Raw genomic sequence first — 27,382 nt, 5'->3', positions numbered from 1 at the left:
AAGAGGCAAGTGGTGATTCTTGGCTGACGGCCCGTTTCAGAAGCACACGCCCCAGTGTGCACCCTATTCACTGAGGCTGTGTGTGTGGGTAGGTGGATTGAGGTTATTGATTAGTGGTTGCAATGAGCTTGGACAGGAGGTCCACTGCACCGCCTCTCCATACACACAGATACAGCCCCTGGTCTGCACAGCCACATTTGCAGGAACATTTTGTATCAGTGCTGCAGGCTGCTGAGTTGCCCATTGATCGGTTTCTAGCTCTAAGAAAAATGATTCCTCCGACATAGCGCCAGCATAGTAAACTCTTCAGGTGCTTTTTTCAAAAAGTACTTATGATCTGACGTGATTATTTGTAGGGGAGGGGGGAGAGATTTCAGCAATAAGAGCAATAAAAAAAGAGAACCACATAATATCTCATCTCAATGCCTCATTAGGATGCTTTATATCCTGTAGGTCCTGTTTCCATTTGTTGCACGTCTATAGCGATGATTTTATTGTTGTAGTTTTTTTAAATCCCTAATTGAAATTTATGCATAATATAGTTGCAGATTGCAATATGTCACAAACTAGATTTTTGTCAATAAAACATTAAGCATAGCAACTATTACATTAATTGATAGACGGTCACAATTATACAAATGACCAAACTGGTTAACCTTTAAAATAACTGTTTTAGGTAACTCAACATAAGGTATTTAAAATTCCCATCTTGTTTTGTTTTTTTTACACTGTTCATACAAAGTGTAAATCTGTGGTGTAATGAAGGATGTATGATGCTGTGGGCTGGTTTCTCTGATAAAATAACTGGGATTCTGTTAGTGTGCATGGTGACAAGAGCTCTTTAAATGCCAATCTAAAGTGAAGATAGCTCCTGACTGGGTGCTTGAGCTGGATAATAATCCTCATATGTAGTCAGATATATGCAGAAATGTTTAATCTGACAGAAAATATACAGTATCTAGTTTCTTTTCTGTCCTAATCCCCTGCACTAAATTCTTTACAAGGCCTGTGGGCTGAGCTGCAGACAAGAGAGCATAAGAAAGGACCAAGGATACGGAGTTATGTAAAGAGCAATGGTAAAATGCTCAAATGGTGTGCTTTATTTAGCCTAATGAATTTTTCTAAAACTCCTACTCTGCATAAAAACACAGGGAGCATAACTGATGTGGGTTCTTTTGAAAATAATTTCACTCTGAACATATTTTTTTTCTCACAGAAATGAACTGATGTTAAAAGTTTGTATGAGTATGCTGCTATGATGAAATATATATCTGAACATTTGAAAAATGTTTTCATTGTCTGTGGAAACAAATTATTAATAAAAAGCTTTCCCCTTGCTGCAGTTCAGAATGTATTCTTATGATCATTGCTACTGATAAAATGTAATTATTTTACAGCTAGTTAGTTGGAGTGTCTTTATTTATTCTTGTTTATGATTTATGCTGCAGTTAAAAGCAAGGACCTCATCCCCTCTGCTACCATCTAGTGGAATCATTAAGTATTCAACAGGAGTGTTTTTTTTATTTTTATGTTTTCATATTTTGTTTATTTTGTTGTGGGTTTTCCCCCACTTTTTGGGCCCTTGTCTGTTTATCTGCTTTTATGCTTTCAGTAAAAACACAGCAAATATTGATTTTGAAAAACTTGTTTTCTGTCTGCATTTTCGAATAAAGGGGACATAACAAGATGGAGATGTTTTCAGAAGGTGTGTCCAAAAGTTTGGACACACCTTCTCATTCAAAGAGTTTTCTTTATTTTCATGACTATGAGAATTGAAGATTCACACTGAAGGCATCAGAAGTATGAATTAACACATGTGGAATTATATACTTAACAAAAAAAGTGTGAAACAACTGAAAATGTGTCTTATATTCTAGGTTCTTCAAAGTAGTCACCTTTTGCTTTGATTACTGCTTCGCACACTCTTGGCCTTCCTGAAATGGTCTTACAACAGTCTTGAAAGAGTTTCCGGAGATGCTGAGCGCTTGTTGGCCATTTTTCCTTCACTCTGCGGACCAGCTCAACCCAAACCTTCTTGATTGAGTTCAGTCCGGTGATTATGGAGGCCAGGTCATCTGGAGCAGCACCCAATCACTCTCCTTCTTGGTCAAATAGCCCTTACACAGCTTGGAGGTGTGTTTGGGGTCATTGTCCTCTTAAAAAATAAATGATGGTCCAATTAAACGCAAATCAGATGGAATAGCATGCCGCTGCAAGATGCTTTGGTAGCCATGTTGGTTCAGTGTGCCTTAAATTTTGAATAGATCCCCAACAGTGTCACCAGCAAAGCACCCCCACACCATCACACCTCCTCCTCCATGCTTCACGGTAGGAACCAGGCATGTAGAGTCCATCTGTTCACCTTTTCTGCATCGCACAAAAACACGATGGTTACAACCAAAGATCTCAAATCTGGACTCATCAGACCAAAGCACAGATTTCCACTGGTCTAATGTCCATTCCTTTTGTTCTCTTTCCCAGTGCCTTCCTAGCAGCTATTTTACCATGAAGGCCTGATTCGCACAGTCTCCTAACAGTTGTTCTAGAGATGTTTCTGCTGCTAGAACTCTGTGTGGCATTGACCTGGTCTCTAATCTGAGCTGTTGTTAACCTGCGATTTCTGAGGCTGGTGGCTCGGATGAACTTATCCTCCACAGCAGAGGTGACTCTTGGTCTTCCTTTCCTGGGCTGGTCCTCATGTCAGCCAGTTTCTTTGTAGCGCTTGATGGTTTTTGCATCTGCACTTGGGGACACTTTCAAAGTTTTGCCAAATTTTTTGAACTGACTGACCTTAAAGTAATGATGGCCACTTGTTTCTCTTTACTTACTCGCCTTTTTCTTGTCATAATACAAATTCTAACTGTCTATTCAGTTGGACTATCAGCTGTGTATCTACCTGACTTCTGCACAACACAACTGATGGCCCAACCCCATTTATAAGGCAAGAAATTCAACTTATTAATCCTAACAGGGGACACCTGTGAAGTGGAAACCGTTTTAGGTGACTACCTCTTGAAGCTTATCAAGAGAATGCCAAGAGTGTGCGAAACAGTAATCAAAGCAAAAGGTGGCAACTTTTAAGAGCATGTGTTAATTCATAGTTTTGATGCCTTCAGTGTGAATCTTCAGTTTTCATAGTCATGAAAATAAAGAAAACTCTTTGAATGAGAAGTTGTGTCCAAACTTTTGGTCTATACTGTACCAAAATTAAATCTTGATGATTGACACCATTTGTATGCCTTATTAGACTACTTCCTCTGTAGGGAAATTAAAAACTGTGTTCCTAATTATATGTTGTTATCCTATGATCTCTATTTTCTCTTTTTCCATTTTTCATCTATATAAATAAGCTACATAGAAGACTAAGAGAGTCTTTGTAGTAATGATCTTTCCTGGTTTACAATATATATATCAATCATTTTAAAATGATAGAAACTTAACTTTATTTGTTTTGCTTATAATGGTTAAACATGTATATATAAAGACACATTTCTTTGCCCTGCTTGATCTGAAAGGTTTTGCACATTCTCGATTGTGTTTGTTTTCCAATAATTAGTTTATGGCAACATCTTTATATTTGTATCCCCTCAGTCACTTATATTTTATTTCTTTCGGATGAATTTTATTTTTCTTTCTCTAATTATTGTGATTTCAGCAGTTTTCCGGTCATTTATTTAATCTTATTTTAAAATCTTATTTTTTAAACTCAGATTCTGACTTTATCAGAACAAAGCTCAAACATACACTGGGCAATGATTAGACCAATCACAACTCCATGTCCCAGAATGCACTTCCTCCTTTTATTCCCATCAGCCCCCGCGGTTAGCTCCCTGCACCGGTCAAGATGGCGGACAGACCAGGTAGCCTAGCATGTCCTCTGCTAAATTATCGCTTCTTTTTGTATTTCCTGAGCGTTTTGTGTGATTCTATCGACAGCTTCTGGTGCTTTCTTTGTTAATTTATAACCTCGGTAGTGGCTTAGTTTGCTGTTGGTTTGTTTCGGACTGAAGGCCGCACTAAATCCTTTGACTCACGTCAAGGACTTTCAGCGGCAGCTGCAGCCCCATTGAAAACATCAACCTCCCCGTTTATTTAGGACTTTTAACTGATAGTCTTCACTGTTTGAAAATAAATAACTAATTTATTTTTGTATTGAGTAGTTACAATCGCGGGTTTGTCGTATAAAGGCTTATTTTGCTAAGTGTTACGCTCACGTTAATCTGAATTTCAAACCTCACATCAAAAATGACTGGTTAAAACCTGATAAATATGGTCTTACATTGTTAACATTAGGTTTTTGAGTTGCATATTCTCCTAGTGGCGCGTTTTTAAATTTCTTTTCCTGTGATCAGTTCCAGTTGTTGAGAAGCGCCTGATGGACGTAAAACTGGGAGAACTGGGAACCTGGATGGGAGGTCGAGACTTCACCCCCAACGGGCTCCTCGCTGCGATCCGCAGAGGTGAGCTGATCAGACTCTGACTATACCAGGAAACCTGCTGGACTTTAACTCTACTGACCTGGTCAATATGAACGAGCTATGGTTTTATAAATCTGCACAACACTGAAAAAACGTGACATTGTGATGAAAATGGTTGTCACATTTTCCCCAATTAAAAAAAAAAAATTAAGCTTCTCAGCAAATTAAATAAATCACTGTTTGTAATCATAGCCACAAAGGACAGATTAAATGCTGTATATTATATTTCCAGTGCTGTCAATGTAAAGCCTGCAAAATTCATACATGAATAGTTTTAACTCTGCATTTTCATTTAGTCGGTTTTTTTCTCAACAAAATGCAGAAGAGCACACAAATGCACTGACACTGTGAAGAGGGAAAAATGATGCTTAATCATAACTGATTTAAAGTTTTGCCATAGCCTTGTATTTCCCTGATATTGCACAGTTCACCCATGCCATCATGGCTGTTCTGGTAAAAATGATCAATCCCCATTTTTTCCCCAGAATACCTTGTAGCTCTGCATCAGAGTTCAGAGGAATTATTAAAAACTTGTATCAGACATATTTTATATTAACATGATGGTTAGCTCTAACAGGTAACATGTGTATCAAGATATTGTTCAGCCTTAGTTTCATTTGCCCCTGAAAATTCCTCATCGGACTTAAAAGTAGGGCATAGATGGCCCGCAGTAAAAATAGTGACAACACATGTGGACCCAAAAGTCCTCAGATTATGATGGTCATGAAATTTTGTCCCAGCAGTCATACCGAAAAAAATTTAACTTTACAAATTTCACTAACAATGTTTAGTCTTCACCTTAATGTAAGAAAGTGCTGCTAAAAGGACTGGCCAGCTATAAAATAGCTTTTTGGAGATGATGGTGTAGGATTGTTTACTCTTTCAGCATTCTTGAATAAATGGATGTTTTGGCCTAATTTCCTTCCAACATCTGTATTCTTAAAGCTCTAAAGATCTTACTAAGGTAGTAGCAATACCTATAAAAATACAAATAGCTGTAGTGTTCATCTCCCAGTAAATCAGACCTCATCTATCCTTCCCTCCTGTCTGTGAATTTCCCTCTGAATGTACAATCCTTATCAAATACTAAGTTTTTTTTTTTTTTTGTTCCCAACGGTCCTGTTTTCAGGTCACGACAGATACTACAACAAGTACATCAATGTAAAGAAAGGAGGCATCGGTGGTGTGGCCATGCTGCTGGCTGGATACGTGGCCATCAGCTACCTGTGGGAATACGACCACATCAGTAAGATAACATTCAGAAATCACATTTCTAACCTTTGCTTACTTTTAGTTTCCCCCATTTTAACTTTAATTTCTTCCTACAGAGCACGATCGCTGGAGGAAGTACCACTGAGCCTTTCCAGCAGCCATCACACCATCGGGGGTTGAACCAGGAGTTCCCAGCTCCCCTCGCTGTTTATACCCTCAGTTATATTGTGTTAATATGTGACCAATAAAAATTATAAGTGTATGAGAATGTCTTTTGTGCAGCAACACCACATTTGACAAAAAAAATGCCTTTAATGGTACAGACCACAATCCAGACTGCATCAGTTGGCATTAAATATCAGAATCCCAGCTGAGGTGATAAAACCTCCCCAGAAGGCTTTAGGTTCTTGCATCGACGGTGGAGACTGTAGTTCTCAGTTCCTGATGCTTTGCAGTCAAGACATTAGGCGCCACCACATGGCCTTAGATGTACAGTAATAAAGCGACGGCAATGCTGTGCAGAGACGCTGTCAAAGGGACCATCTGCATTTCATTTATTCCTCCATTTTACAAGAAGTGTCCAGCACAAGAAGAGCTGAATCTTGAACATCTGATTTTATCTTCTGTAAAATGAATCGTTCCTGTTTTTCAATGGCAGTAAACAGTTCGGTTTTCCTTTCACACTGCCTGCGTTTCCACATGGTTAGATGCTCCTCCATGTTCATAACCTGGAGCTGTTCGTGCTGCTGTTCCATCCAGGGAGACTGGTTACCATGGTGTTTAGACCTGAAGGCTATTGTCCGCTCAGGAAGGCGAGGTGACCTTTATTACATTTGTTGGCATAGTGGCCCTTCTCTCCACACTGCAGGCAGATGAAACAAAAGATCAAATGTTCAAAAGGAAATATTAATCACAACATCAACTATTTTAGCTTTAATACATAGTCCTTCAAAAACATATTCACACTTCTTGGTTTCATGACAGAAACACAACTAGAATGAACGGAGAATCTACCTGCTAATCCACCTGAGGAAAAACTGAAGGCGACCATTAGGCATATTGTGACGGGTGTATCTGTTTACAGGGTTAACTGTTAACTTCAGTCACAATCTGGCCTTTATGGAAATGTGTTAAATCCAGTATTTAAAAAGCATCAGGGGTTTAAGCAGGAGACCCAGCAAACATGTTGAATGGTTTTTAGTTCACATGAGACCAAAACTAAACATGCTGCAGAAACCAGATATCTCCAAACCAGCAGCAGATCTAAACCCAAACAAACATCTGATATGTTCTCTATCCAACGGCAGCAAAATTAGAAAAATCAACTAAGCGGCACTACAGGTGCTGGTCATAAAATTAGAATATCATGAAAAAGTAGATTGATTTCAGTAATTCCATTTAAAAAGTGAAACTTGTATATTATATTCATACATTACATACAAACTCATATTTCAGATGTTTATTTTGTTTAATTTTGATGATTACAAATGACAACAAATGAAAATCTCAAATTCATCATATCAGAAAATTAGAATATTGTGAAAAGGTTCAAAATTGATGGCCCCTGGTGCCACACTCTAATCAGCTAATTAACTCAAACCACCTGCAAAAGCCTTTAAATGGTCTTTCAGTCTAGTTCTATAGGCTACACAATCATGGGGAAGACTGCTGACTTGACAGTTGTCCAAAAGACGACCATCGACACCTTGCACAAGGAGGGCAAGACACAAAAGGTCATCGCTAAAGAGGCTGGCTGTTCACAGAGCTCAGTGTCCAAGCACATTAATAGAGAGGCGAAGGGAAGGAAAAGATGTGGTCGAAAAAAGTGTACAAGCAAGAGAGATAACCGCACCCTGGAGAGGATTGTGAAACAAAACCCATTCAAAAATGTGGGGGAGATTCACTAAGAGTGGACTGCAGCTGGAGTGAGTGCTTCAAGAACCACCACACACAGACGTATGAAAGACATGGGTTTCTGCTGTCGCATTCCTTGTGTCAAGCCACTCTTGAACCACAGACAGTGTCAGAAGCGTCTAAAGAGAAACAGGACTGGACTGCTGGTGAGTGGTCCAAAGTCATGTTCTCTGATGAAAGTAAATTTTGCATTTCCTTTGGAAATCAAGGTCCCAGAGTCTGGAGGAAAAGAAGAGAGGCACTTCATCCACGTTGCTTGAAGTCCAGTGTAAAGTTTCCACAGTCAGTGATGGTTTGGGGTGCCATGTCATCTGCTGGTGTTGGTCCATTGTGTTTTCTGAGGTCCAGGGTCAACGCAGCCACATACCAGGAAGTTTTAGAGCACTTCATGCTTCCTGCAGCTGACCAACTTTTTGGAGAGGCAGATTTCATTTTCCAACAGGACTTGGCACCTGCACACAGTGCCAAAGCTACCAGTACCTGGTTGAAGGACCATGGTATCCCTGTTCTTAATTGGCCAGCAAACTCTCCTGACCTTAACCCCATAGAAAATCTATGGGGTATTGTGAAGAAGAAGATGCAATACACCAGACCCAACAATTCAGAAGAGCTAAAAGCCACTATTAGAGCAACCTGGGCTATCATAACACCTGAGCAGTGCCACAGACTGATCGACTCCATGCCACGCCGCATTGCTGCAGTAATACAGGCCAAAGGAGGCCCAACTAAATACTGAGTGCTGTACATGCTCATACTTTTCATGTTCATACTTTTCAGTTGGCCAACATTTCTATAAATCCTTTGTTTTTATTGGTCTTCAGTAATATTCTAATTTTCTGATATGATGAATTTGAGATTTTCATTTGTTGTCATTTGTAATCATCAAAATTAAACAAAATAAACATCTGAAATATATGAGTTTGTATGTAATGTATGAATATAATATACAAGTTTCACTTTTTGAATGGAATTACTGAAATCAATCTACTTTTTCATGATATTCTAATTTTATGACCAGCACCTGTAAGCACAAATACAGTTCATTGTTTGTTTTTTTATTGAACACCTTGTAATTATTTCCTTTAAAGTCACAAGTATGCACAATTTTCTAGAGAGCACGTCGAAGTCTGGTTGTCATAATGTAAAATTAAATTCTTCAAAAAGACATTTTCTGGGATTGCCCAAGGATGAAAATATTCTTGAAGGATGTCAAGAATATAATTTAGGACATTTTAGGAATAAACATTCCTAAAGATTCCCTTCTATTTCTCGATCTGTATCCAAGGGAATTATGGACAGATCAACAATTCTACATATACTTCCATTGGTAGCAAGAAAAACTATCATAAATTGGCTGAATCATGCTCAACAACCATTGCTCCAAAAACTTAAACAGGTATATCAGATTACCTTAAATTTGAGATATTTTTAGGGACATAGTTACATGTGGCATTTATTTTTAAATCACCCATTCTTTATCATCTCATGTATTTTTTAATTAACGGGTGAATTTAACTGTATTATAAGCCTTTTAATGCCTTTTTATGAGCCAACCATCCACACCTTATATTCTTAATTGCCTGTAATATTTTTTTACTTTTGGAAATGAAGTTAAAAAGAAAGAGAGAGATACCGAGCCTCACCTTGTAGCAGGTGACCTGGTCCAGAGGGCGAGGCCCTCTGTTCATGCCCATGTTGTTCTGCTGAACACCAGAGTTGATGTTATTCGGCTGCCGCTGGATGGGACTGGTGTTGGTCAGCTGGATGAGAGAGAGGGACGAGCGATTGACGGTGGACCCAGTCTGCAACAACAAACAAACTTAGGAATTAATAACACATCAGCAGACAAAGTCAAACACACATAAAATGACTAAATCCAACAAGAAGCAGATTTCAGCAAGCAAGACATCCAATCGTCGGTTTTATTGCAGGTTTGTTACCCTGGCTAAAAACATGTTACCTTGCTCTGGTTCTGTGCTTGCTGTGGGAGAGGGGGCTGTTCAGATGTTCCCATCGGCAGCTCAAACCGAGGGCTGGAGAAAATAAAAAACGATTAATTCTAATTCTTTAAAGTTTAATTCTTATCTAAAATGAAAACCGGTACAATGAGAGAGCTGTAATAAAATAATGTCCTTACTGCATGAATTTACAGGATTTCCCTTCAGGACAGAAGCCCACCAGGTAGTTTACACAGATTACTCTTCTTGTGTGTCTGTGTCTGCAGTCAGGACCTGAGGAGGAGCAGTTGCACCAAGTTAGAGGTCAAATACATCAAATCTAATGTAGATTTGTCAAAGACACGGATAGATGTTCTGCCAATGCATCATTTCATTTCACAGGAAGCTCCTCATACTTGAGCTGGACCTCACCGTGTTTACAGAATCCTCGATCATACCAAGGACAGTCTTTGATCTTTGACTCTGGATCAATGTGCAGGAAGGGGCATTCCTTGTTGCTACACTCCCCTGAGGGATAAAACATGGCCTCATTAGCATCAGACAGGGCAAGAGGTTGGTGGCTGACAGGTCTGAGAAAGATGCAACCAATCAGAAAACACATGTGAACGAACCGAATTTTGAGTAGAAGTAGCATTCAGGCATCTTGGTCATGTCGTATTCATGGAGAAACTCGCACTGGTCTCCCTTCTTGCACAGCCCCCTGAGCCAGTGTTTGCACACTACCGTCTTCTCTCCGCTAATGTGACGGAAAGGACACATCCCACCTAAACAAAACAAATGGATCACAGTCAATATTATACATCAGTTTAAGGAGTAAAACATTGATTAGTTGTTGGCAAAATTTCTACACACTTTGTGCTAGAAATAGGACTACAGCTTTAATTCTTTATTATAGTGTGACCATACTTTTTATGAGTTAAAAGAGTTAAAAAAGGAATGTGTAATAGATTAGTTGTTTTTTATACTTTCTTTCATATTTCTGCACTAATCTGAACCTGGAAATATAGAAACCAAATACAGTTTTCCAAACTGCTGCCACCTGTTACCACAGAAAATGTACAGGTCTGATTGTGTTTGCTTGACTTTAAAGCAAAGCAGAAACCAAGTTTGGGCTAACTGTTTTATATATGTGAATAGTTTACTTTTAGAAAATATAAAAAGCAACACAGAAGAACAGTGATTGCGTCCTATATTTAGCAATACACTGAAACCCTGGTAGAGGATGTTTTTGATCACTCTTATGCTATAATACAAAACCCCCATAAGCAATAGTAAGAAATGCACTATGATTTAAGGACAAGCGATCTAAACCAATAAAGGGAACATTTTTTGTTTTAATTGCAAAAAAAGAACATAAATGGACTAAATAGAACATGAATAATTACAGACATATACAAGAACAAAGGGCTTAAAAGAACAGAACTATTATTTTAAAATGTCAAAATCAAATCTATGCTGGGCAGTTATAATTTCCATGGCTTTAGCATTTGAACTCATTTTTAATGATTCTATTTAGATAAATAAAAAAATCTGTTTTGACCAGTTCACATTTCTCCATCCCAAACAAACATCCCTATCTGTTAAAGTAATGTTAAGATTTTTTTGATGGAACTTGACATCTCTATCCAGAACATTTTGGTATAATTACAATCCCAAAAAAAAGATGAATAAGCTTTTCTTCATTATTTTTTTTTACAAAAAAAAGTTCACATTGGGTCCAAATCCCATGTATATCTTTTTATGAAAAATGCTTTAAGGGAACATGTTTTGAATAATAAGATATTTTCTCTGTGATACAATTTCGGAAGCTAAGCTGTTAACCCAGCACCTGTATTAACAGCGTTTTCTATTGGTTCTTTACCTTTCATACAAGCTCCTCTAACGAAGAACTCACACACAGCCGACCCAGACTCTATAAGCAGAAAAAAATGATACAATTAATAAAAAGTTGAAGAAAACGTGTCCATTCGCGGCGGTTTAGTTTCTGTTAGTTCCTCTGGTTCCCAGACAGCAGCTAGTAGCAGTTAGCACTTACTATCCATGCCAGGGAAAGGCAGCGGATGTGCCCCTAACTGTTGCTCCACAGCAAACTCCAAGTCAAACTTGATGTGGTCCACGTTGGCCAGTAACTCCTGCATGTCTGTGGTAGTTTGCAGCTCTCAAAGCGAAGACCTGAAAGGTTATTTCTCCTTTAAGCTAGCTGGAAGTCGAACCTGTTAGCTAGTAACTGACCAGCTTCTGGCAGCATAAAGGGTTAGCCAGGCTAACCGACGAGCAAGTAACAGCTGGAAACCATCGACGTTGCTGGTGTTTGTTCCTTCAATGTTTCAAAAACAAATTTCAAACACTACCATGGCTCATACCTATAGTAATTATTGTTTTATTTGTTAACGCGCTGCTTCTAGCTCCGTTTGAGGAGGCGCGCACCGGATCCAGACTGAAATAATCGATCCCCGAGCGATGAGCGGTTGCATACCTGAATAATCAGCAATATTTTCCTAACAAGTACTTGACAGTATAAGAAGCAAAAAAAAAATCAAAAATAAAAAAATAATATATATATATATATATATATATATATATATATATATATATATATATATATATATATATATATATATATATATATATATATATATATATATATGCATATATATATATATATATATATATATATATATATATATATATATATATATATATATATATATATATATATATATATATGCATATATATATATATATATATATATATATATATATATATGCATATATATATATATATATATATATATATATATGCATATATATATATATATATATATATATATATATATATATATATATATATATATGCATATATATATATATATATATATATATACATATATATATATATATATATATATATATATATATATATATATATATATATATATATATATATATATATATATATATATATATATATATATATATTTCATATTATTTTTGCCTGCCAATATTTCAAATGCCGCTTCTATGAAACTCATTCACATATTTTTCTTATCTCTTTGAAATAAATTTTTTTTATTATTAAAAACACTGAATGGTTGAAATGCATAAAAACAAACCTCAGAAAGAAAAAAAGAAAACAGAAAGAAGAAGGAAGGAAGGAAGGAAGAAAGAACGAACGAACGAAAGAAAGAAAGTAGTACAGTTCAGTTCAGTACAGAAAGTACAGTTACTTTACACCTCTGGGAAGGGCTATCAATAGTGACGTATGAACTTGAGGGATCAGCATTCATCTAAACTTCATACATATTTAATAAACATATTTTTATAGGGAAGGAAGGAAGGAAGGAAGGAAGAAAGGAAGGAAGGAAGGAAGGAAGGAAGGAAGGAAGGAAGGAAGGAAGGAAGGAAGGAAGGAAGGAAGGAAGGAAGGAAGGAAGGAAGGAAGGAAGGAAGGAAGGAAGGAAGGAAGGAAGGAAGGAAGGAAGGAAGGCAGGCCTCAAACCAAGGGTGTAACTTTGGGATTAAATTTGGTGGGGATGCTCTAAGGATAGCCGTTGATGGACCTACAGCTATTCAACCCCAACGCTTTAAATAGGGTTTATATTTTCCAAAAATGAGCCCAAACATATATTTATTGAATGGTTTCCTATTGTTGAGAACATAAGAGTACCACAATACACTAATATTTATAGTTATAGACAGATGCCTGCAGCTGATTACAGTGCATTATTTATAAAAGGCTCAAAAACATTAATGTATAAAAAAAAGGCGAATAACAGACGATACCGATGCCAACATCAATATATCATACATCCCTAGTATGGACACAACTTCACTTCCATCCATCAGTCGTTGCATGGCTTCCCTTTAAGCTGCATCAGTGATTATCCTCCTTCACAAGCAGCAAAATCTAATTTGGAAATTTGTCCCATTTGTCATTGACAGCCAAAGTCTATATATTGAACCTTATATTTCAAAAATCATTTATCCAGTGATTTTTATGATTTGTGCTTTAATTTGTGCTTGCAGGTTTCTTATATTTTAATTTTCAGTTGCATATCCTAGTAAATCTGTTTCACCTTTAAATCTGCAGCTGTGTGTAATTGTGCCTCTGCTCTGCTTAAAAACAGATTTATGAATCTGTCTACCAATATAATGATGCCAGAGAAAATCTTTTTCAGGATATATAGAAGCTCTGAAGTCTGATTCTCTGTTCAATAAGAAAACAACAGATATGTGTTCATTTTAATCTGTAACTCTGAGTAATGGTCCTCTATGAAGCCCAGCTTTGTTAACTTGTATAAATGTAGAATCTATTGCAATTTTTAGCTGAAAAAGCTCAGCATGTGTAACGAACCGATCTCTAATTTTTTTAACGAACCAGTCTCCTAACTTTTACTGAAACATATATTGAAGTAGCTCCTGGTTAATAATCTGAGTGCTGCTGTGTCTCTCCTCCTCCATGTAGCTACACTGTACGCAGTGAATCGTGACCCCAAATAATATTATGTCCCAAAGCGACAGATCCCATGATATTTAACTGAGAGGTGGGATTTGAGAGCAGTGGGAGAGAGCGAGTTAAAAACAACAAAAAAACGCTCTGAACACAGTTAGCTGCACCCAACCCCAGTTACCTTTGGCTGAAGTAAATCAGCGGAAACGGGGGAAAAGCAGAAATTATTGGTGGGAACTCTCCCCTCCATGCCAAAGTTGTAAGGAGCATGTCCACACCAGTCCTTCAGAAAGTTACGCCAGTGCCTGAAACCTATGAAAACCATCTTCTGTGTTCTTGTATAAATGCAACGCAGTCTCCATAGACAGGCCTTATGTCAAAATATTTTTAAAAGTTGATAAAAAAAGAAGACAACACTTTGTTAACGCATATATGGATGTTTGCATGAATGTAATCCAATGGATGATTTATGTAGAATATGTTAAATTATGCTGAGAATGAAAACCACTTTCAAACTCATACCTTGTCGTTGATCTTTAGTTATTTAGAATATTGGGCTATTCATCCCATTTCGTGCTATGATAAGACAAACAGAAATCTCTTAAAGTAAACTGTCTTAATTTTTTGAGTCAAGATTGCTTATTTAAACTTCTGTTGAATGGTGTGGTTCACGTTAAAATGTATTGCTATTCTACATAAAATGCAATCCTTTTGAAACAGAAGTTATACCTCCTTATATATTCCTCTGATCTTAAAGTTAAATGAAAAATAAATATTTAAAAAAATATATTTATGCTCAAGTTTTCATATAAAAAATGAACGTTTTTGCATTCATTATCATTTACTCTAAATTCACAATGTTCATTTATGAAATGTACAGAAAATCTGTTTTATAAGGCCTCATAAAAGTCAAACTAATACATCTGAAGTGTCTCACATTAATATTAGCATAATTTCTTAGAATGACTACTTTCTATATCTAAATCTATATAAAATGAAGTGAAAAACACAGTTGCTATGACAACGATGTAAAAAAAAAATCTAAAAATAAGTTAAAATGTCTCAAAATAAGTGTGTTTGCTCTTAATCTGAGCAGGTAAATAAGACAATTAGCCAATAGATTTAGTATTTTGGCCCTTAAAATAAGACAATTAGATAATATGCACTTTGAATAAGGGAGTGCAGTTGTTTTTTCTTATTTTAGATGTAAAGTGTCTTATTTCATTGGGAAAGTGTTTCAGTTACCTGCGCAATTCAAGAAAAAAATGCACTAATTTAAGAAAAAATAGACTTACTCAGATTAAATTTTTTTTACTTTACAGAATAAATCAAATATCAACAATGAACAATCATGTTGCTCCTTGTTCTACCAGTTATGGCTCTGATCCCCGTTTGGGCCTGTCGACCCTTATTGATTATATGATAGATTCCTGATCAATCAGAAAGGAATCCAACTGACCTCCTTTCTATTGAAGATTATATTGTGTTACCCGGTTACCTAAAGTACACTAAGAGTCGATTATTAATTTAAATCATTAGTAAAAGTCACCCTGGTTGCTATGAATTTAAAAAATGGCTCAGGATTCAAATAAAAATGTCATGAAACAACATATCAATGTAACAATTGATGAAGCAGGATAACAAACTGTCTCCAATTTGGCTCTGCATTTCCCAAACTCAGTTTCTTTTCTACACATTGCATAAAAACCAAAGCTCTAAAATGGTGCCAAATGACAAAGGGAAGAGCTAGCCGCCACCTGTTTTAAATACATCAGCAAGTATTTCTATTGGAGCCGTAAAGCAGTGTTGACTCTCTACAGCTCAGGAAGGCCAGGCATGGGGAACTGCCGAGCGAAAGCCTCCACTTCAGCCCTGATCTCAGCCACCTGCTGCTGGAACTTCTCCCCCCGAGCCAACGCCTGGAGGAACTCCTTCAGGGTGGCTTTTGAGTCCAAACTTCTCTGAACCTCCAAATTTAGCTCTATACCTGCAAAGGAAAGCACAGATTTTTTCTCTTGCTGAGATAAAATATGTATTCTGGTGACTAATGCATATATTTTCACAGCTTACCTCTATGAATGAATTCAGCCACTTTCTTGAAGTCTTCCTCTATCAAACCTCTGGAAGTCAGAGCTGGAGTCCCAAACCTTAGACCATTTGGAAGCGAATCACTCTTAGCACCTGTTGAAAAAAATATGCTTAATGTATACAAGGGAGCACTTTTTGAAATCTAATCTTAAAATGATATGTTTAGGGGGGCAAAAAGCAGATGCCTCCCTACAGTAAACAAGGGTGAAGGGAAGGTCATGAGAGATCATGAGTTCATACAGCCTCCTTCATGCCGTGGCTAAAATGTATGTCCTTGATGAACTGAAGGGTTTTTCTTGGTAATTACCAGATGTTCAAGTGTGAGAGAGATCTTTGTGCAGGGGGTTGGTTTAGTTTCATGGGAGAGAGAAAGTGTTGGAGTGTTTTGGATGATTAAGACAGAGAGAGCTCTATCTCCCTCTCCGTCCAAAGGACGATTAATAAAATTGAATCATCTTGCAAGAAAAAAGCTTCCGACTCAGATTCCTAACTTCACAGTGTGTTACAACATTGAATAGGCTTTAGAGATGATTTTCAGGCAACTCTGATTCAGAAGATAAAGTGGGGAGGAATACATCCTAGAGCGAGGTCTTCAACAGGGGGTCCGCAACCTCTAGGGGGTCCAAGGAGCTACTGCACGGGGGTCGCAAAAGGTGATTAGACTATTTTTTATATTCCCCCTGTAATTTTTTCCACTAATTGAAATGTCTTTAAATCCACATTAACATGAATTGAAAACACTGTAGTAAACAGATAAATGGAGGCAGAAGATGTCTTTTAGTCATTAATGCACACATTCAGTGACACCCAGGAGCTTTAAGCTGGGCACCGTTTCATTCACAACACCTGTCCCATCAACCAGGAATCAGAATCAGAAATACTTTAATAATCCAGTGCCAAATTACTTTTGTTATGTAATATACTCTATTACATTTGTAACATTAGTAATTTTCAAACTGGTCCTATAGTCACTATTAAATAGAGTGACTATAGGACCAGTTTGATATAACACAATTTTATACAATATATATAAAACTATGGGGTCCTTGGCCTGGAAAACGTTGAAGACCCCTGACCTAGAGCACAATAAATCATCTTCAGAATAAAACCCTGAAACTTTCCTTTCAAAAAATGATAAAATAACATGGTCCTCAGCTGCATATGACCAACACGGCAGGCATTCAGAACAAAACATCATAAAGATGACCCCAGGACCCACAAGGTATGCTGTTTCTCATACACATGATATTGTCCTTACATCAGGGGTCACCAACCTTTTTAATGCTGAGGACTATTTCATGGGTACTGAGTCATAGGAAGGGCTACCAAGAGTGACCTATAGCCGTGAGGGATCAGCATTCATCTACCGTATTTTCACGACCATAAGGCGCACCGTACTAAAAGGCGCACTCTCAGTTATGTGTCCCATTTCTGTATTTAACACACACATAAGGCGCACCGGACTATAGGGCCCGTTTTTTATATACAGGTACATGTCCTCTACTACCTTTAAATACCTCTACTGCGTATTTAAAAATACAGCGGGGGCAAAACTGAGTATGATTGTGCTTTATTCATGTATTTATTACAAAGTATTAATCAAACCTGGGTGCTGGCCGTGAGACAGACACATCGCAGATGACAGAGCGCTGTGATCACTCCTAAATTAACTTAAAATCCTGAAACCTGCAGACGGAATATGTTCGCTTTTATGGGTGCCTGCAGTTTAAATTATTTAGATGAAAAACACCTGCCAGCCACCGCGTGAACCCGGAGGCTGCCCGGCCTAGAGGCTGCTGATGAAAGGATTTCTCCTGTCGGCGCACCGCTGGTTTGTGGGGGTCTGAGCGCGTCTGACAGAAATAGATAATCTGGATGAACTGACTGCAATTATTAAGTTTTCAGGTGGACTTTCTCACTTAAAAACATAATAAAACTACTTAATTCCCACTGATCACAGCAAATATAGCTGCAAGATTTAGATTATTTAGATGAAAAACACCTGCCAGCCACCGCGCTGAAGAGGAGGAGACGCGCTCAGAGGCTGCTGTTGAATTAAGTTTTCAGGTAGAAAAATAGAGCGGGAGCAAAACTGAGTATGATTGTGCTTTATTCATGTATTTATTACAAAGTATTAATCAAACCCATCAAAGTCATCATCCTCTGTTTCTGAATAAAACAGCTGCGCTAAATCAGACATGCCAATTTCCCCTTCTTCACTGTCAGTCACTTTCCGTGCAGCGCAGCTCCTCAGAAATAATGCCGGCTTTTGCAAAAGCTTGAAGAACAGAGCCAGCAGACACTTTAGTCCAAGCATCAACAATCCATCCGCAAACTGTGGCGTAACTTGCCCGGCGCTGCCTTCCACTTATCCTGAAACTGTGGTCTCAGTCTGTCATCCATCGCTCCCACGCCGCTCGCAGCCTTACTTTGAACGGCCGCTTCACACCGATGTCGAGCGGTTGAAGTTCCTTTGTCAGACCCCCGGGATAACGGCGAGCACATCGTTCATTTGATTCACCTTTTTTTTCACATCGGCTGTGAGATGGGCACGCAGCGATGGTGATGCGTGGAAAAAACCACCTGGTCTCCTCACATAGCCTACACTTCCCTCAGCTACGCTTTCATCATCTCCTCATCCATCCAGCCTTTTCCATTTGCGTTAATATCATATGTCATCAGAGCGCTGTGTCTGTCTCGCTGTCAGCTCCCAGATCAGCTTCTCTGATTGGTTGATGCGGCGCGTCCAGCAGCAAAACTTCAATTTTTCCATCTCGAGCAGCAGCAGCGCGTTGGCAGATGCTTAAACGCTCCTGCTGCTCAAAACGCGCTGCGGGACCTTTTGCTGCACCTATACGCGCGTCAACCATTGACTTTGCATGTAAACTCGCTGCTTCTGCTGCACCTGCTGGGTCCGGTTCACACCGATGTCGAGCGGTTGAACAGCGAGCACAGGGTTAATTTGTTTCCCCATGTTTTTCACATCAGCTGTGAGATGGGCACGCATGGAGTTACATATTAACAGCGATGGTGATGAGTGGAAAAAAAAAACACCTGGTCTCCTTACATTCAGCCACTCTTTCATCATCTCCTCAATGAGGTGGTCTCAAAAGTCGCAGTTACAACACACATAGGGCGCACCGCACCATAGGGCGCACTGCACATTTTGAGGGGAAAAAAAGACGTTTAAGTGCGCCTTATAGTCGTGAAAATACGGTAAACTTCATACATAATAGACATATTTTTACAGAGAGCAAGGAAGGAAGGAAGGAAGGAAGGAAGGAAGGAAGGAAGGATCAGCATTCACCTTAACTTCATATATAATCAAGATAATTTTATTGTTTTTTTAACTCCTAAATAATTTTATGATATAGTCATTTTGAAATCTCTATAAATGCTTGAATAGTCTGTGTGTTTAAAATAATGAAATGTTCCATAAATGATTCAAAACGGGAACCAGAATAAAATAAGAATTTCGATCTTAGACGACTGGTGAGTTGTGCTGTTTTCAGAAGATGTTGTTTGCACCCCATGAGGCCACAGAGGGCCCTTGGTGTCCACAGGCACCACGTTGGTGACCCTTGCTCTACATTCTACCTTTTTATCAGAACAGTAATAAAATAAATAATCATGAGGATGACAAATCTGGAGGGTTTTCACAAATATGGAGACAGCTGGAAAAAGATGGATGAGATTGACGTGCAGGCCTACTCAGCACTGCTCAGCAGGCGTATATCATATTTTTATAAAAGTGATTTTCCCTATGGATTTCTAGACTGTTTTCTGTGACATTGATGCTTCTGTTTGCATATGCCCAGCAAGTTAGAAAAATAAAGGATCAAGACACGGGTGGCTCGCGATGCTAAATCAAGCTATGCTTGGAAAATGCTACTGGGAAGCCAACCAGTGGATGCCCAAAGAAGAACCAGGGGATGCGAGTTGTGCTTGATGTGAAAGAGGGACTGAGGGGTCACAATGTGACAATTTCTTCACCTCTTATGAATTCAGACAGGAGCTCCTGAAGAGGAAGATCACCATGGTTGGTACAGTTTGAAAGAACGAGCCTGAACTCCCACCAGCACTGCTTGCTTCAAAGGAGAGAGATGTCTTCTCCTCCAAGTTTCCTTCACGCCCATCATCACTCTAATTTCCTTGGACTAGTTTCTAGGTCCTTGCAATATAGAATCCATTTTGAGCCCTTCCAATGTCCACTTTAAACTTCCATCTGTATTAACCAAATTCTCCATGTTTCCCTAATTAAACCTGTACTTTACAGCCACTGTAAACTATTCTATATATTACCAGTATACCTAAACAGTTGCTCTTGTTGCAAGAAATAGCGCAGGCTTGCAAGACTTTCTCAGCTTGTCCTCCATCAGTTCCTTTATTGCGAAGGTCCAGCAGAATTAGATGGTTGTCAGAACCACCTGTACAGGAAGCAACAGAGAACATAAAGAGATAAAGCAGACACATGCTTCAGCCACCAACTCATCTAACAGAAATTACTCACAATAATAGCATTGTTAATAGCACTGTGTAAACCAGAGGTACCCAAGTCCTGTCCTCAATAGCTACTGTCATACAAGCTTTAGTTGCTTCCCTTCTGCAACATGCCTGAATCAATTAATTTCTTGTTACCAAGCCTGTGCAGACCTGAGGGACATCCTAATTAGGGAATTCAGACATTCGATTTGGATGCATAGATGAAGGGAAACATCTAAAAGTGAAAGGAAAAAACCTCTAGAAGATTGGAGAACTTTTGTAAAACCCTTTCTTTCATATTTTTTCATTGAGCCTGATATATGTTACATGTGTGACACCTACCAGTGACGATCTGGTAACCGAGGTCAATAAGGGCGCTGCTTAGAGCTTGACAGTTGGCAAGAACCTGCTGCTGGTAAGCCTTAAACTCTGGGGTCATTGCTTGATTGAGAGCCACAGCAACACCTGCCAAGAACAATAACTCAGTGACAATGATGTGGGCATAGATCTGAAGATCCCAAGATGAATACCACATTTATTATAGTAATGGTACCTGCAATAGCATTGTTATGAGGTCCTCCTTGAAGCCCCGGAAAGACGGCCTGGTTGATCAAAAACTCCAGGTTGTACAGAGTCTCCTTTCCTTTGGAGTCCACGCTCCGTGTACCTTATAGAGAAAAGGGAGAGACCATTAGGAAACCAGAATAAAGCTTTCAGAGGGAGCATAGTCAGAGAGGTACCATGGCAGTTATATGTGTGCATTAGATATACTAGAAAAGTTTCATTGTTTATTCCTACCTTTCCGATAAAAGATAAGTCCACCACGGCAGCCTCTTAAACTTTTGTGAGTTGTAGTTGTAACAAGGTCACAGTGTTCAAAGGGTGAGGGCACCACTCCAGCAGCCACTAATCCTCCAATATGAGCCATGTCCCCCATCAGATATGCACCATTCTCATCAGCAATCTGCCTCAGGCAGGCGTAGTCTAGGTTTCTGGAATAGCAAGTTGTTCCTTATAATATGGAACAAAAAAAAATTGTTATTTCCATTTATTAGCATGACAGCGGGTTTAAACTTTGCATATGAACAGCAAAGAACCTGCAATAATGAGATGGGGGTGGAAAAGTTGTGCATTTTCTTGTAGCTTGTCATAATCAATGTAGCCAGTTTCTGGATTCACCTAAAAGACAATTAAAGAAACCCTCCAGCTTTGGACACATGAATTATGTGCTTATTATTTGGATATCATGAACATATAACTGGTAATTCCTCAAACAACAATATAGTTTCCAATGGTCTTTGTGTGTTATTTCAGTGCTGGAAAATCTAACTTTTATATATACAGACACGCATATAAGTCTTTTTCCTTATTTAGCAAAGTAGATACAGCTATGGTAGATAATTGTAGCCATACTGACACGCACAGATTGTGTCATTAGAGAAGTTAATTATTGGTCTCTTCAAATTTTCGTGCTGTATGGTTTAATCTTTACATTTATTAATTGGTTGTCATTTCTCTCTATTACTCTTACTGTAAACGATTTCCAGTTTTATATACACTATGGTTCAAAAGTTTGGGGTCACATTGAAATGTCCTTTTTGAAGGAAAAGCACTGTACTTTTCAATGAAGATAACTTTAAACTAGTCTTAACTTTAAAGAAACACATTCTATACATTGCTAATTTGGTAAATGACTATTCTAGCTGCAAATGTCTGGTTTTTGGTGCAATATCTACATAGGTGTATAGAAGCCCATTTCTAGCAAATATCACTCCAGTGTTCTAATGGTACAATGTGTTTGCTCATTGGCTCAGAAGGCTAATTGATGATTAGAAAACCCTTGTGCAATCATGTTCACACATCTGAAAACAGTTTAGCTCGTTACAGAAGCTACAAAACTGACCTTCCTTGGAGCAGATTGAGTTTCTCGAGCATCGTATTTGTGGGGTCAATTAAACGCTCAAAATGGCCAGAAAAAGAGAACTTTCATCTGAAACTCGACACTATACTTGTTCTTAGAAATGAAGGCTATTCCATGCGAGATATTGCTAAGAAATTTAAGATTTCCTACAATGGTGTGTACTACTCCCTTCAGAGGACAGCACAAACAGGCTCTAACCAGAGTAGAAAAAGACGTGGGAGGCCGCGTTGCACAACTGAGCAAGAATATAAGTGATGCAAATGGAGGATTCTTTGATGAAAGCAAAGTCTGATGTCAAAAAAATCTTATTTTAAATACAAATAATTATTTCTAACCTTGTCAATGTCTTGCATAACTTTAAAGTTATGCAACATCCTGTAAGCTGACTGACAGTGTTAGAATGAAAAGTGACAAACGTTAAACAATATTTTGTAGGCAACATTACTATCGTAAATCTGAACCTAATGAGTAAAATAAAGACAAATATAAAAAAATTGACTTTCCACTGTTTCAACTCACTGCAAACTCTGCAGCTTACTTATATAAAGTATTCCAGTCAGTAAATAGGAAATGGGAGTTCACATCAGACTACTATGGTTGTCACAAATGGAGATACTATTCTCTCTTCCTAAATTTTCTCAACATTTTAGTGTTTTTTTTTTTTCCTTTGTGGTCACATTTAACACTGGCTAATTCTGAGCATACTGAGTTTACCAAATAACACTTTTTACTACCTGGGTAGAGTGCTAGTTGGTTAGGTCCTCAAGCTATTGCTCCTAGAGATAATTTCTTGAGATTGCTTTGTTATCGGTGGACACATGACTATACCTCTTATACTGAAATTTTATTCTCAATAAAACACCAGTAGACCTACTATATTTGTGTCTCTATTTTACTACCAGATGACAATCTCACTCTTTATTGGTACACACATCTTAGTCTCCGTCTAAAGACCTCCTTTATTTATCACCAGCACAGTCAATGCATTGAGAATTAGGTGTGTTTTGGGACTTGATGGTAACACCATAATGCTGTTACAGACTTGGACTGATTTTAGTTTGGATGGATTCTGGTCAAAGCTTTTCAGGAGGCACTTTCTAAACTAAGGAAAATCTAACTGCATGTTGGGTACTTGGAGTACTTTTTCCTGGGTATCTAATTGACCATAGTTCAAAAAACTAAATCAAACCTTGTATGGCATAGTTTCAAAAAACATGGATGTTGCAGAGATTTTCTTCTCATTCCTCATGTAGCCATGCGATAGGTGACCCCCATCAGGAACGTCCAAGCCCATGATCCTACCATGAGGCCCAACAACAGCCGTGTAGACAGCAAAGTTAGCAGGTGAACCTTAGGTGGAAACATGGTTGAATTTAAACAAGTATAAAAAAGTTGACAGAGGCGTGTTTATGAGGGTTTTTTACCTGAGTATGGCCGCACGTTCACCCCCCATTTCTGAGAGTCTAAACCAAAGGTCTCCAGCGCCCTCCTCTGACAAAGAGTCTCCAGTTCATCATTATACTCTAAACCACCATAGTAGTAGCTGAGCATACGAATTACACCATTATTTATCACACAATATTCATTTAAAATAGCCTCTAGGTTTTAATCAAGACTAGGATAACTTGAACAGGAAATATACCTCTGACCAGGAAAACCTTTGGAGTACTTGTTGGTCAAACAGGAGCTGATCGCCTCGAGAACAGCTCTGCTGGTAAAGTTCTCAGAAGCTATTAGTTCCAGACCATATATTTGCTTGTGCTTCTCCTTTTTTATGATAGAAAACACCTGAAACACAACCACTGTCAAATACAGGGACGATGACAATATTCCAAATCATCAGCAGCAGTTTTTAGCAAAATAAGAAAGATACATAAATTCTGCTTAAAAACAAACCTCTGTATCGCTGTGAGCCAGAGGTGCCATCATCATTTTCTTGTGTGACTCTTGCCGTTCTTTACTCATAGTGCAGCCATTTGATTGAGACATAGTTGGTATTTTTCTGGTCACATACACTAGAGCTCTAAAAAATAAGTGCATTTTGATCTGTTTAATAAAACAAATGTTAGAAAAATGTATATATTATCATTTTATTTCAAGTTACAGGTACCTGGCCCATTAATGTTAAGTGTTGTTCTAAATGAGGAGAGGAAATACCTCTCTCAGGGACTGGTATTATCAATCTATGCAGCCGTAGGTGACTGATAACTTCTGACCCTTCCTGATAACATGGGAACCCTCCTGGTAACACTTTACCACTCCTGTTATTCAGTCCAATAATAAAATCAACAGAAAAGAGAGGTTCTGGCAGAGCTGAGTACAGACTTTTCAAGGGGTCTCATCCTCGGTCTCTTTTCTGCAGAAAAGAATACTTGCTTTGTTTGGTTTTTATTTCTAGGACAATAAGACATGGAAATCCTACAATACTTCTGTTAAACCACCACCTGAGCCATCTAAAGACAGCAATACAAGATCAAAGACTGGGCCCTTCCTGCATGTTGGATCTTAACTGCTAAAAAGTAGGTTGATTTAAATAGTATATATATATTTTTTTTTAGGCTCTAGTGGCCTTTATTTTATTGTTATTTTGAAAGTAGACAGACAGGAAATGGGTAGTGGGTTTTGTGCCAATACCGCACCCAGAGGTGTGGACTGTGACTCACTGATCTAATGACTGGGGATTTAACTCTTCCTTAACATCATTACCTTTTGATTCCTTATTATTTATGCTTTCATTAAACTTACAGGAATACCTAAATCAATAATAATAAAAATGAAGTATGGATCCATATTGTTTGATTCCTTTGTATTAGAATTTATCATCTTGTAGTAACTTGATATTTAAAAAATAGGACTTGAACTGGACTTGTTAATCTTGACTTCTGATCCGACTTAAAATTCTGGCTTTTTAAATGATGACTTGATTCCCACAGCTGGATCTCTTGTCAGGGATTCTGTAATGCTTTTTTTATTTCATCTTCATCAATAATCAACTCAGCATTAAGACATTTTTAATGTCTGCATTTTTACATTGGGCTGCTCAGTGGTGCAGCGGGTAGCATTACTGCCTTGCAGCAAGAAGGTTCTAGGTTCAATTCCCAGCCAGGGGAATTTCTGCATGAAGATGGCATGTTCTCTCTGGGTACTCTGGCTTCCTCCCACAGTCCCAAAACATGATGTTAGGTTAATTTGCTTGTCTAAATTCTCCTTAGGTGTGTGTTAATAGTTGTTTGTCTCTGTGTTGCCCTGTGGTAGACTGGCGACCTGTGGCACCAGCTCCTCGCTTGAAATAAACTTTGCAGAAAATGGATGGATATTTATATTTTTGTATGTTGCAAAGCTGTGGCTGTCATTCAAGTATTATTTATTTAGTAAAGCTCTTATTTATAGTTATATAAACTACAAGTAAACCATATCAGATTGTTTTTATCAAACAGTTTCTAGTTTCCTTTATTTCTACCTTTCAAGTCATCAAATAATCATGTTAAAAGTTGTGGAACAAGTTTGATGCCTCAACTTAATAGGTAGTAATTTCCTGATCCTCTGCTTGAACAGCTCAGCGAAAAAAGGTCTTCCTACTAGAAATTTGAGAAGAACATGAAATGCATTCCCCAGCCCTACCACCAAAAAAAGAACACAGAACACATATTTAGAAAATACTACTCTATTACTTTACTTTCATCTGTATTTGGATAACTTGTATGATATTAAAACTTCTTCTGGTTTGCTTTTTAGTGGCAGTTGTTTACACAAAGTAGCTTTTAGAAACAACTTTTAGGATTAAAGTTACGACCCATGAAAGTCATGAATTTTGCTAACATCTTTTGAAAGTTTGTAATGAGTTCAGGAAGCTGTTCAGGTACGTTTTTTTTTTCTTCTTCTTCTTTTCATCGGTTTCTTGGAAAGCAACCGATGAAAAGAATGTTTAACTTAACTGATGTGTAATGAAAAAGTCTAAAACGGAATATAAACCAAATTTGTTTTACTCCAGTGTGAAGCTCACCGAGATCCCATTTATTGCAAAGATCAGCAAACAATGCAAACAAATTATCATTATAATGATTAAACTTGAAGTTTCATTAATTTCCTTACCTGCTGACGAGATGAAGATCTGGGAACAGTCCTCTCAGCTTAAAAAAAAAGAAAAAGCCTGTTCTTTCATAACACCCTGCTCCACTTGTTTTTGTGTGACTTCAAAGAGCAGAAACCTTCCCCTTTGCCAGGCTGTTACCTGTTTCCTGGGAGGTTGGCATGTCAGCAGGTAACAACCAGGGACTTCTTTGAATCTTTAAGGTTGGGTAGGCACAGGGGTGGACTTACTGTACAGGTAAAGTAAGCAGCCCGCAGGGGTCCTGTTTGATGCCCACCCTCATGCGATATTTATGCATGTTTAAAATTAAATAATTGCAATCTAACATAATAAAAACAACAACAACACAATGACACAATACACATTAAACTAACAAAATGGTATCTGGGCACACGTTACACCACGACTGAGCAACATGTGTGCACACGCTGGGACGTCCTGCCACTATGTCTGCCCTTTAATGGCCAGGAAGGCGGTCCAGTCCAGGGATGTCGGCCCGCCTCTTTTATAATACAAAAAAAATAAATACATTGCAAGAGGAAAACATGGCTGATTTCTCAGAAGTGACTGAGACAGGTGCGTCTTTTACACACAGGGACAAGAAGAAGTGGACCAACCCAGACTGAACATAGTGATCATACCTGAATACTGACTGAAAACCAGAAAATTGCAAGTTACAACTTATTACCTATTTACCCAGCATGACGTGAGGTGGAGGTTTCTGGGACAATTTATTCCTAAAGTACATAAATACATTAAAAGAACCATTTGGCTGGAGTCAGTCAAAGA

At 38.1% G+C, this 27,382-nt stretch overlaps 3 protein-coding genes across 5 annotated transcripts; 1 reads left to right on the top strand and 2 right to left on the bottom strand.

Annotated features, from left to right (window-relative positions):
* Positions 1 to 3,778: 3,778 nt before the first annotated feature.
* atp5mf (ATP synthase membrane subunit f) lies at positions 3,779 to 5,952 on the top strand. Its single transcript, XM_038267201.1, has 4 exons — positions 3,779 to 3,860; positions 4,353 to 4,460; positions 5,608 to 5,724; positions 5,807 to 5,952. The coding sequence occupies exons 1-4, from the start codon at positions 3,845 to 3,847 to the stop codon at positions 5,833 to 5,835; spliced, it is 270 nt and encodes an 89-aa protein (XP_038123129.1). The 5' UTR covers positions 3,779 to 3,844; the 3' UTR covers positions 5,836 to 5,952.
* A 30-nt stretch (positions 5,953 to 5,982) lies between these two features.
* On the bottom strand, positions 5,983 to 12,008 carry cpsf4 (cleavage and polyadenylation specific factor 4). The gene is made up of 8 exons (XM_038267191.1): positions 11,598 to 12,008; positions 11,424 to 11,474; positions 10,174 to 10,326; positions 9,974 to 10,069; positions 9,742 to 9,835; positions 9,565 to 9,637; positions 9,248 to 9,406; positions 5,983 to 6,552 (listed from the first exon to the last, which is right to left on the bottom strand). The coding sequence occupies exons 1-8, from the start codon at positions 11,698 to 11,700 to the stop codon at positions 6,484 to 6,486; spliced, it is 798 nt and encodes a 265-aa protein (XP_038123119.1). The 5' UTR covers positions 11,701 to 12,008; the 3' UTR covers positions 5,983 to 6,483.
* A 3,299-nt stretch (positions 12,009 to 15,307) lies between these two features.
* Positions 15,308 to 26,847, bottom strand: LOC119771298 (serine hydroxymethyltransferase, cytosolic-like). 3 transcript variants are annotated; one of them, XM_038267165.1, is made up of 12 exons: positions 26,596 to 26,846; positions 24,400 to 24,526; positions 24,146 to 24,291; positions 23,928 to 24,046; positions 23,693 to 23,853; positions 21,680 to 21,761; positions 21,381 to 21,593; positions 21,136 to 21,249; positions 20,925 to 21,047; positions 20,411 to 20,527; positions 16,083 to 16,193; positions 15,308 to 15,999 (listed from the first exon to the last, which is right to left on the bottom strand). In XM_038267165.1, exons 2-12 carry the CDS (start codon positions 24,490 to 24,492, stop codon positions 15,827 to 15,829), a joined length of 1,452 nt encoding a protein of 483 aa, XP_038123093.1. In that variant the 5' UTR covers positions 24,493 to 24,526; positions 26,596 to 26,846; the 3' UTR covers positions 15,308 to 15,826. The 3 variants fall into 3 exon arrangements, with proteins under 3 accessions (XP_038123093.1, XP_038123101.1, XP_038123108.1); XM_038267173.1 differs by lacking the exon at positions 20,411 to 20,527 and having other exon boundaries at positions 26,596 to 26,847; XM_038267180.1 differs by lacking the exon at positions 26,596 to 26,846 and having other exon boundaries at positions 23,693 to 23,801; positions 24,146 to 24,305; positions 24,400 to 24,528.
* Positions 26,848 to 27,382: the final 535 nt, after the last annotated feature.

This window comes from Cyprinodon tularosa, unplaced genomic scaffold, assembly GCF_016077235.1.
Source record: "Cyprinodon tularosa strain WSP-4 unplaced genomic scaffold, ASM1607723v1 ctg118, whole genome shotgun sequence".
In the NCBI taxonomy this organism is placed as follows: Eukaryota; Metazoa; Chordata; class Actinopteri; order Cyprinodontiformes; family Cyprinodontidae; genus Cyprinodon; species Cyprinodon tularosa.
This window is presented reverse-complemented; position numbering and strand designations above follow the sequence as displayed.